Genomic DNA, 11,074 nt, shown 5'->3' with positions numbered 1-11,074 from the left:
TGTGGGAGCTGGACTGGGCAGGGTACCTCCAGTACTGCTTAGATTTGAAACATTCAAGGAAAGAAACTTGAGGTGAGCGCTGAGAGCCTGTTCAGCTCTCAGAGTCTCAAGTCAAACACAAAAAGGGACTTTGGTGATAGACCCTTGATTCATGTGTCTCTTGAAGTCCTAAATCTTTCACTCATTGCCTTATAAAACCAATTAATAAGTTAAGGTCTTGGCAAGGAAGAAGACCCCACTGATCACAGACCAAGAATTCTCCTGGGACACTCTCCCTGCTTTTCCCAGCTTAAAACACTCAAGCTATCAAGGCAAATCTTGGGACATGAATCACAGTGACAAGTGAGACAATATGATTAGGGGAGCAAAAGGAGTGTCTGGAATCCTCAATAGGCCAAAGTTGAGAATGATGGGTGTGAACTTTCCCTGCCAGAAGCTCAACTGCAGCCAGTGGCTACAACCCGCAGGAGGCAGGGGGCCAAAGGAGAACATGTGCGTGCCCGGTATTTTGTTGTCCTGGTCACAACTATGGGAATTCCTATATGAGGATGCGGAAAGGAAAGCTGGAAATCAAATCTGTGTCCTTTATTCCACCTAGTAGGCGTACCGAGGAGCCATATGCTGCCTCCTGTCTCAACAGGCTGCTGGAAGGTTCACCGCGCCCGAGGCACACAACTACTTGGGCTTTGCTCTCCAGACAGATGGTGTAGGGCTAGGCAATGGGGAACAGCTGAACCCTGAGGCACAGTCCCCCAGCCCTGAAGGGGAGTGGAAAGTAAAGAAGTAGGACCGTGACAGAGGGGGCAGTGAGAGGCCTCAAAAGACTGCAGTCGGGCATCCGGAGGTGAGAGGCCTTTCCGCCCAGCCCTCACGTCCAGTGACAGGCATGCCCAGGCTGTGGGCTGAGGTGAAGCTGTTGTCGCCCACTGTGGTGCGACGTTCTTCCGGAGGCCTCTTTCCTTGTTCCACTGGGGCTAGAGTCTAGGAGCAGGAATCCTTCCTCAGAAGAATGCAGTTGTCACTCAGTGGAATCCCACCGTTCTGGAGATGAGCTCTCTGGGGCTTCGGGAATGAGATGGAAGGAAGTGGAGAGCAGGAGACGAGAGGGGGTGACGGAGTTTAGCAGCCCGAGGACAGAGGTTGGGAGCTACATGCAATAGGGCCAGACAAACGTTCAGTGAGATCAGGGGTAGGAGGCTGAGAGATCCCTGGGCTCAGTCCCCACCGAAGAGGGAGGAACTGAGGCCGAGGCCACCGGCCAGTCGCTAGGAGACAGAACTCAGGCACCAAGTAAAAAAGCGGCCTACGCAGAACTGCCTCTCGGTCCTCTACCCGCCAGCAGTCTCAGACGGCCAGCCCCAGACAGCACCGGGGGCGAGGCGGGCAGGACCTAGTGCTGGGAGATCGTGGCAAGTGCCCAGTCCAAGAAAGCCATGGTGACGTCCTGCAGGCGGAGCCAGGCCCCGTGGGCAGCCTCACCGAGCTGTGTCTTCACGCAGTCCCAGGTCACTTCACCTCTGGGAGGAAAGCAGAACACATGTGGGAGTGGGGAAGCAGCGCTGTGCTGAGTCACAGGGTCGCAGCTCAGACCTATAACCTGCATCCCAGAGTGGCCGAGGGATGTGCGAGGGGTGGGGTGGGGCACGGTGAGAGAGCGAGCGAGAGCCTCGTCCCGGGGGAGAGGGCATGGGGCTCTGGGGCTCCTGCTGGAGCTCACCTGCACGCCTCGTGGCAGTGCTCCTGGGCCCGGGCCAGGGCCTCCAGCAGCATGCGCCACCACGACAGCAGCACGTTCTGGTGAAGAAGCGTGAGCAGCTCCCTCAGAGACTGCAGCAGCTGCATCAGGGTAGCAGGGAGCTGGATCTGAAGTTGGAGCACAGAGACTGGAGGGGTTAGAGTGCCGGGAGAACGCATCCTGGCCCCGAGGACCCGCTCCATGTGGGGATGCACCTTCCAGCCCCTGGGGAGACCAGCCCTTCCCTGACCTCCCTGTCTCTGGCTTACCCTCTGCGAGAGGCTGGTGAGGCTGTCACCAATCCAGGCAAGGTGGGAGGCACAGCAGGCAGAAAGAACGCTGACGGTGGCGCTGGTGTGGGCCCAGGCCAGCTGCAAACCGGGCCTCACCACAGCCAGCAGGTGGGAGCCCCAGGCCGGCAATGTCTCCTCTAGCCAGCTGTGGGAGAGGATGGGGGGAGAAAGGAAGGCTGAGTTTCCTCAGATGGCTCGGCTCCCCAAGAACAGCTGGGGGGGGGAAGGGAGGCCTTGGGAAGGGAAAACTGCCATCATTCCCCACTGATGCCGTCACCACCCCGAAGAGCAGGCCCTGTCCCTCCCACCTTTCTCCCCTCCCCAGGAGCTCACCGGTAGCCCCGCAGGCTGTAGGAGTAGACCCCGGCACACACTTGCTGGCCAGCAGGCAAGAACCCAGATGATCGAAGCAACCGGCCAGAGAGGGAGGCTGAGTAAAGGGGGCCTCTGGTGAGCTGGGGGGTGAGGGGGGGCAAGGGAGTGGGGAGACACACACGACAGGCCCCAGAGCAGGGCTCGTGAGGGATGGAGCAGAACTCGTGTGCTCCGGTCTGCACTGGAGCACACTCGCTCGGAGGGAGGGACGCAGGCCTGGGGCGCGAGCCCATTTCTCCTGCTGGGCCCGGGGAACAGGAGGGAGGCAGTCAGGTAGGTGGCAGGAAGCCTGGGGTTGGAGGGTCCGCCCGTCTACTTACCAGCTGTGACCTTAGGCTAATTGCTAAATCTGACCCTCAGTTTCCTCAGGGGTTAAAAAGGAGACAGCACTTGAACAGGACCATGAACACACAGACACTTCTGCACGGCAAAGCAACAGTGCAATCTGAAGTTGTGGACAGAAAAGCCTGTCTTCTGTAGCATCAGGGCCAAGCTACGTGATAGGGCCAGTGGGTGCTGCAGCTGGCTCCGGGCCTCACCCTCACGCTACCCCCTTGCCTGCCAATTCTTGCTAACCCTGGAAAGAGCTGTGCGACTGGAAGTCATGGCACAGGAAACCGACGAGAAAGATCAGCACCAACAGGAGTAGCCGTGTCCAGGGCAGCCGGTAGCCCCGCGCCTGCTGCAACAGGCCCTACGAGAGAGGCGGCAGGGAGCGGTGGTCAGAGGGAGGGGGTGATCCTTGCCTCCAAAGGGAGAGGATCAAGCCCTCCCACGACCGCAGAGGCAGCCGCGGGGGCTGCTGGGGGCGCTGGGACGGCGGTGTCGGCGAGCATGCAGCTCGGGGAGGGCTGGGTGCTGGCACCTTGCAGGCCATGTCGCAGGCGGCGGCGTCCTGACCGCTGCAGCTGCCCTTCCTTAGCAGCTCCTGGTTGGTCAGCTTGAAGGCCTGGATGGCTTCTCGCAAAGACTTCTGCGTCTGTAGGATAAGAAAGTCTGGGTTGAAAGGATAACATTTAGCCTGTAAGGGAACTCTGAGCCTCCACCCTACTTTGCTGTCCATGCCAAATGCACGAATACAGTGCCTTCTCAGCAAAAGGGAGGGCAGCAGTCGAGGGGTACGAACCCAGAACCCAGACGAGGCTCAGCCTGCCATGTCCTCCCAGCTCCTCACCTTTTTGGGAATCTGCTCCCAGGACCTGAGCAGGTGCTCCAGCAGCAGGCTACAGGGAAAGCACAACCCCTTCCAATCAGGGGGCCCACTCGGCCCCTCCCATCCTCTGGTCCCCCATTAGGCTCTGGCTCCTTCACTGCCCTCCCACAGTGAGCAGCTTATCAGAGGCCACCCCAGCCATGTTCCCAATTCGAGAGGCACAAACCCGAAGGACAGTGACAAATGTTCCCCTTCTGCTTCTAGGCCAGGGACAGGCTGGGAAGCACAGGTTAAGGCTTCTCTGTATGGGTCAGAGGTGGGCAGCCCCCCAACCCCACCTGCCTGGACTGTGACAAGTGCTTGGGGTACAGCTGCCTCCAGACACTGGCGCTGAGGGCGTCCACCGTCAGGCACTCGGTCAGGCTGCTCAGGAGCTGCACAGGGGACAGGAGAGACTGCTGGGGCCCGGGGCTGCTGGAGGGGGAGAGTGCCGCCACGCAACACACCCGCCCCAAAGGATGGGGAAATTGTGCCAAGACCCCAGAAATCTCTGAGCGTCCACAAGGGAGAGGCTGTGGCTCCCAAGCCAGAGCTTGAGCTTGACGATCACTCGTCGACAAGAGGCAGGCCATGAGAGACCAACCACGTCTGATAGTGTCCTTGTGAGGGGGGCGCACGAGTGAGTGGGAACGGCGGCTGTCAGGAGTGAGCTAAGGGGAGGCCCAGGAAACAAGTTCTGTGAAGGCAGGGGTAGGAAGGTAGGAAGCTGTTAGCAGGTAGGAAGCTCTGCAGCGGCCTCCTGTTATTTTCTCACCTCTTTCTTTTTTTTTTTTTTTAAAGATTTTATTTATTTATTTGACAGAGAGAGACCCACAGCGAGAGAGGGAACACAAGCAGGGGGAGTGGGAGAGGGAGAAGCAGGCTTCCCGTGGAGCAGAGAGCCCAATGTGGGGCTCGATCCTAGGACCCTGGGATCATGACCTGAGCCGAAGGCAGACGCTTAACGACTGAGCCACCCAGGCGCCCCTCCTCACCTCTTTCTTCATCTCAGGAGGGCAGCTAGGGGTGGCTCTGGACAGGAAGGAGGGGAAGTACGTATGCAGGCTGGATTCTGGCTTTGCCCCAAATGCCAGCACCTTCAGTCGGGGGTAGAGCTGACACAGCTGCTCCTGTAGGCTGGGGGTGGGGGTGGGGAGGAGAGCCAGACACAGGCTGTAGATGGAGCTACGTGATGTGTCCCTTTGCCTGCCTGCGGGAGGGGTGTCGCTAAGGGCCTTATAATGGCTCGGAGTCTTTTCAGACTCAGAGACTCCTTGGAAAATCTGTTGGAAGTCATGGATCTCCTCCCCAGGAAAATGCCCATATGCCAATCACACTTGAGGGTCCATATAATTTTAGGGGGTTCACCGATTGCTTGAACTTGCAGGTTGAGAATCTCAGATTTAGGGTGGTTGGAGAAGAAGGGACAGGAAATATCCTGCCTGCTCCTGACCCACTGCTGGGATCCTTCACAGCAGGTGTGCCCCAGGGCAGTCCTACCTGGGTGTCAGGGAGTTGTTGGGCATGTAGGCAAAATCCAGAAGTGGGAAGAAGTCCTTGGGGCCAATCATGCCAAAGCCTTTGGTGAGGTTGGGGTGCATCCTGTGGGGGAAAGGAAAAAACAGACTTGCTGGAGACTACCAGGCAGGCCGTGATCCCAGCTGAGGCCAATATCTAGGAAAATGGGCATGAACTCAGCCTCACCCCCTACCCCTCCATGGTTTCCTCCCTTTCCTTCCTCACCATCACGTTCTGATTGGGAGGAGCTGGTCCTGGTTTTCCTCACATCTATGGACACCAGGATCACAGCACCCCATTTTGCTCAAACAGTTACTTTGGACACCATGGGCCTTCCTGGCTGACACCACCCCCCGCCGACCCCTGGCCCAATCACTCACAGGAGCAGCCGATCCAAGTATGCGATGGCGAAGGGAGACAGAGACTTGATGCCCAGCACAGGCAGCATGATCCCTAGCCACACTGAGGAGACAAAGGTCAGGGAGGAAGCATCACGCCTGGACCCACTGGGGAGGTTAAAGAGGAGCTTCCTGCCTCCAAGACCATCCCTCTCTCTTCCCCACTTCTTTGTTACCTTTCAGTCCTTCAGTGAGGCTGGTAAAACCTGCTTGACCCAGGGCCCACATGATGGTCAGACACTTTGCTGGTCGGCTCTGATGAGACCTCAGCAGTTCCAGGAACTGAGGAGACCAGTGGGAAAGGCAGGCTGCAACAGGGCAAAACATCAGGAGCACCCCCAAGGCCAGGCAGGGAGAGAAGGGCCAGGCCACGGAGCACACAGTGCTGGAGTAGCACAGGGCAGTGATTCAGAGCGTGCGCTCTGGCACCAGGCTCTGGCCTTCACCCATCCTTGCCACTTACTAGTTCGCTAACTAGGAAAGTTACTGAACCCCTCTGTGGTCCAATCTTCTCATCTATAAACAGGAATAACAGCAGTACCTACCTCATATATACATAGAGCATACCCAGAGCAAGTACTAGCAGTGTTAGCTGTTGTTACTGGTCTTCCAGCATCTTCCATTAGCCCTTAGTTAGGTCCAACGGTGTAGATTCACCCAGCCTCCCAGGTCCTAGCCCCCCTGGTGTCCCCACCACCACCTGAGCTCACCTTGCCCAGGTTCATGGTGGCAATCTTGGGCTTGTCTTGCAGAACGGCTTGGATACAGATGCGGTAACCATGTAGTGACTCCCCTGGAGAGACAGGTGTTCTCAGACCTACATATATTACTTGGTACCCCAAACCTGAAATCTCCCTTCCAGCAGCTGTGAGCCCGGAACCCAGGGCCAGTGACTCCTAACTTCTTCCTCTCTTTCCAAAAGAGTATTGAGATTAGCACATTTCTTTGCTGGAAACAGAACCACCCAGCCAATCTGGAAGTGGGAAAAAGGGAGTAGAAAGTTCCCAATATGGGGTGGGGCTATCCCTCACAAGGGGCCCCCCCTCACCTGGTGTCTTATCCAGCTCTTGCAGCATCGTAAACAGACAGTGGTCAAAAAAGAGCTCCAGAGACCCCGCTGCCTTGGCCAGCAGCCCTCGGATGATCCCACGCAGCTCCCGGCTTACCAGACTGTAGGGATAATCTGGGGCCGAAAGGCCTCCACATGAATGCTAGGACCAGAAGCCTCTGCCAGCTCTGAGGGCCCTGCTGCACTCCCCAAGAACGGTGAATGCACGCAGAGGTCCCTGCACGAGGCTGGCAGCCTCCCTATCCCCATGAGGCCCACTCTCACAGCCGTGATGATTTGAGAACAGCTTGAATCACGCACATAAATCAGGACAGTGGGGGGCACTGGGCTCTGTTACTGACTAATGTGCTTACACACAGCCTTTCTAGTATTTTCTTGAACTTGTCTAATTTTAGGGAGTTGGAAGAACTAACCGTGCGTATGCTGGCTTAGTGTGGGTTCACTTAGAGGCGCTTGGAGCTTGTAGTTGAGATAGCTGGCCAGGTCCTTCAACCACACGGATGGGTTCCCAGAGAACACGCTCTGGCTCTTGTCCAGTTCCTTCTGCAGAGCTGCTACGTCCAGCTGCCAGGGACACAGGCCCCCCCCCCCCCCCGCCGTGGTGAGTTGAGTGAGTAGAGGTAAACAGGGTAGAGGTGGGAAAATGGCTAAACTAGGTGAAGGCAGAAGCACAAAGGATTCCTGCTTTTCAATGTTAAGTATGTGGAATGCCACAGTATCGCTGCATCTGATATTTCTGATATTTAGAAAACACAGCACAGCTGGGATTGCTGATCTCAAGGCCCAATACTCTTAAACCCTTCACATGTTCGAGGGGACCAGATGGAAAATGAAAGATTGCTGCTTCCACGGGGCGAGGAGCCACAGCCGTTTCTCTACCCCCTCCCCGATATCCCTGAGTCTTCAAGGCTCTCCTTGCACTAATCTAGGTTTCCCTATAAACTTATTCCCTCATCTATCTCAAATGCAAACATTCTAGCCCTTGGGGTTTCTGCCCTTTCCTGAACGCCTCCTCCCAATCAATAATGTCCCAAATTCCACAGGTCCCCCAGTGGCCTTCCCCCCCTCCTGCTCCTTTCATCTTCTCTACACGTCATGTCCCTGTTGTCTCCCCACCTCAAGTCTAGGTACACTCACAGCTTTCAGTGCCTCTTCCAGGCTGCGGAAGCGACCCTGCTTCTGGTTTTGGCTGGTGATGGTTGCCACCTTCTTAGTCTGCTTCTTGTTCCCTGGTTTCTTAGGCTCCACAGAAGGGGGTGGAACTTGCTCCTTATTCTGCCGCTTCAGGATTCTCTCAAAGCCCCGCTCGTAAAGGGTGCTTGTCGTCTGGATTGGAGCTGGGGTAATGACAGGCAGACAAAAGGTCATGAGGGCCCTTGAGTCATGAGGGCCTCACAGGAAGAGTGGTCCCTTCCCCCACATCGTCACCTAATTCATCTTCAGCGAGGAACCTGAATCAAAACCCCTTCTTGCTGTCATGCTTAAGGAGCAGGGTGGGGAGCCCTCCTGCTTCTTTCAGTCATGGCAGCTCTTGGGTTCACAGGCTCTTTCACAGAGATGAGGTATTTCTTTATTAGATAAACCAGAGTATGTGGGAACTAGTGGAGGAATCGGATACAGAGGGCTGGCTTCCTTGGTGAGTGGCTACCAGTCCGGGAGGTCAGGTCTTTTCCATCTGGGTTCCAGTGTGACAACTCTCTAATCAACAAGTGGCAAGCTTTCTCCACTCCTCCAGGAGACTTTGGGGAGACAGGCACCACTTACAATGCTCGGTGGGTGTCGAGATTGAAGCCTCCCGACGGTCCGCCCCCACCCCGCAACACTGCTGGTTACTCAAGGAGGCGGCACCGTGTACAATGAAGGATGCCTCTCCCCAGCTCTCAGACACCTGCCCAGGGAGGCCAGGCTAGGGCCGGGAACAGCTGGTAGAACGTGTGCGCAGACCGTAGTCCTGGTCCCCCTCTGACATGTGATCCCGGGAAAGGCATCTAACTCCACTGGGCCTCAGTTTACTCATCTGCGAGGCGAGGACAGCTCCCTCCCAGCGCGGTCTACCTCTTGTGAGGCTCAAGAGGCAATGCGCGGTAGCTGACCAGGGGGTGCCGATGGGCAGGAGAGCCCAGGGGCTCGGGTGGCTGCCACCTCGCCGGAGGGGCAGGCCCGGGGCCGGGCGGCGGCGCGGGTGGCCGGCCGGGTGGGTACTCACGGGTCAGGTCGTATTTCCACACACCGTTCGCCTCCCCGAGAGCCCGGCGGTCCCCTCCGCCGCTTCTACCATTGCCGCCAGCCCCGGGCCGCCTCCCCTTCTTCACCACCTCCCAGCGCCCCCCACCAGCCGCCTTGGCTGCCATGGCTCCGACCCTCCCGTCACTGCCACCTCCCCTGGCTTTCCGGTCCGGCGCGGACGCGCCGCGCTCTGCCACGTCTCCTCGCAGGGCCTCGCGGCGCGCGGCGCCGACCGCAAGGCAGCCTGGGACTTGTAGTCTTTCGTTTTCGTTGGGTTATCCTTAGCGAGGGATCGGGTAGGGGCTCGGGGTTCCTTCCTAGCAAAAAACATCCAGGCAAAGATGTTGAGATGAGAGGCTACTGCATTCAGAAAATCTTACTTGAGCGCCTACTGTGTGAAGGCCACTGCCTTGAGTGACTCGGAAATTTAACTGTTTTGGGTTTTCTTTCCTTTCTAGTGGTGCTGGAAAGATGGAACGGAAAGTTCTCCTTTCCTCCGGGGAGAGTTTGAAGATTAAATGCTTTCGTCCTTCTAGGAAAGTGCTAGCTTCTTTGTTGCTAGTGGTTAAACTTTTGAGTTATTGGGCTATAAAAATCCAGAAGAACAAGGAAGAGGGCGGAGCTTGAGGGAAGGGGCAGTGTTTGGAGGGCAGGAAATGGAGAGTGGAGACCCCTTCTGATAGGAGAGAAAAGTCTGGGGTTCTGGGACAGCCAGGGCTGTTTCCCCTTCCACGTAATGGGAAAGAATGGCTCTGATTTCCACGGCAAGAGGCAGTCCCAAGTCCCAGATGTGGCATGGAATAATGAAGAGCCCCGGACCTGAGGAACCACTCCAACAGGTTAGTGCTGACATTCACTATCCCTGGAGGGCCTTCCACCATGCTTGTAGTACCATGTTTAAAGCATTTAAACATTCCAGCAGAGGAGGATGAGGGAAGGAGAAATGAAAGTAGTTTATTACAATTACAAATGTGTTATTTCATGTATGCTCATATATCTGAGGATGAGATTCATAGCTGCCATACTGAGGTGCAAGACAGGCAAGGCAAGCCCTTATAGTAAGAACTAATAGAGTCCAAATTCCTACAGATGAACTGAGGAGTGATGAGTTCCTTAGGAAGGAGATTAGAAAAGGCTTCCTGAAAGAGGTGGCATTTGAGATGGGGAAGGGGAGAATTTTTACTGGTTGGGGATCAGGACAGGTGGGGAGAACAGTCCAGTTGTATGGATTTCCTGACTTAAGCGATGGCCTAGGGGTGGGACACGACAGGGCAAAGCTGGGAAACTGGAAGTAGTTCAGCGTGGTGGTGCTTAATGGGATTTGGGAAGTGAAGAATGTTGGGAAGGGATCGGAGCCCATATGCTGTGGTCTGCTGAATTTGGACTGGGAGACCAGTGAGAAAGTGGCATGAGCCACTGTTTTGGAAAGGTAAATGGGGATATGTGAAGGAGGGGGTGGGGGTGGGGGTGGGGTGGGGGGAAGGCAGGAGATGGGAGGTGACCAGCTCTTGCGGCCTCCTGCCTGTCCTCCATTCCCTTCTGGTCTGACTGTGGCTGACTTTGCCTCAGGTCGCTCTGAGATAGAGTGCTTTTGCGAAGCACCATAATTGAACTGATCGTGATTCAATTCATTTTTCAGATCATTGGTTTAGCTCTACTCAGAGTCTAACAACAATATCCCCTTCGCTCAACCCTTCTGTGTCACGTGTATGGCCACAGAGGAGACATTGTTTTCTGAAAAGAAACAGAACGAGCTTTCCATAGAGGCAAAGAAGGGGTCTGCTCCATGGTGGAGATATTTAAGAGGGTGGGAGGGACTTTCTTTGCTGTGTTTCCTTGGATTGGTCTGGCCGGTCCTTGGTTGTACCTTGGCATCTAGGGGTTAGGAGTCATTTATTTTTCCTGTAGCATTTCCTAAGCACCTTCTCTACGTAAGCACCTGGCACTGTGCTAGGCGCCAGGTGCTAGGCGGAGCGGGAGGATTCGCCTCGCTTGCTTGGGAGGAACTTGAAGCCTGTGTGAGAGACACATGTGTAAACAGAAGATTACGGTTCATCATCTTTAGTGTTCCTCGAGAAAGACACACTTAGTATGAGGGTACTGGGAAGAGGCGGAAGAGGCAGTGGCTTTATACCCCTGAACTCTGGGTGTTCTCAGAGCAGCCATAGACACTAGCCATGGACGTGGGCTGGGGCAGGTACCCACCCACATGGGCTTTGAGGGAAGAATCAAAAGATGTGGGGTCAAGGAGGCCAGGCAGGTGTCTAG

General features: G+C 56.0%; 1 protein-coding gene across 3 annotated transcripts; it reads right to left on the bottom strand.

Annotated features, from left to right (window-relative positions):
* Positions 1-365: 365 nt before the first annotated feature.
* On the bottom strand, positions 366-8,974 carry TMEM214 (transmembrane protein 214). Of its 3 annotated transcripts, none has more exons than XM_021697363.1 (17): positions 8,787-8,974; positions 7,718-7,917; positions 6,994-7,144; positions 6,560-6,694; positions 6,222-6,304; positions 5,688-5,793; positions 5,494-5,575; positions 5,096-5,197; positions 4,591-4,732; positions 3,899-3,990; positions 3,578-3,626; positions 3,269-3,382; positions 2,980-3,097; positions 2,362-2,458; positions 2,005-2,173; positions 1,718-1,863; positions 366-1,517 (listed from the first exon to the last, which is right to left on the bottom strand). In XM_021697363.1, the coding sequence occupies exons 1-17, from the start codon at positions 8,929-8,931 to the stop codon at positions 1,391-1,393; spliced, it is 2,058 nt and encodes a 685-aa protein (XP_021553038.1). In that variant the 5' UTR covers positions 8,932-8,974; the 3' UTR covers positions 366-1,390. The 3 variants fall into 3 exon arrangements, with proteins under 3 accessions (XP_021553038.1, XP_044774518.1, XP_044774520.1); XM_044918583.1 differs by having other exon boundaries at positions 1,718-1,870; positions 2,006-2,173; XM_044918585.1 differs by lacking the exon at positions 6,560-6,694 and having other exon boundaries at positions 1,718-1,870; positions 2,006-2,173.
* Positions 8,975-11,074: the final 2,100 nt, after the last annotated feature.

The sequence above is a fragment of the Neomonachus schauinslandi genome, chromosome 10 (genome assembly GCF_002201575.2).
Source record: "Neomonachus schauinslandi chromosome 10, ASM220157v2, whole genome shotgun sequence".
NCBI lineage: Eukaryota > Metazoa > Chordata > Mammalia > Carnivora > Phocidae > Neomonachus > Neomonachus schauinslandi.
Note: the sequence above shows the minus strand (reverse complement) of the source record. Positions and strands in the feature narration are given on the sequence as shown.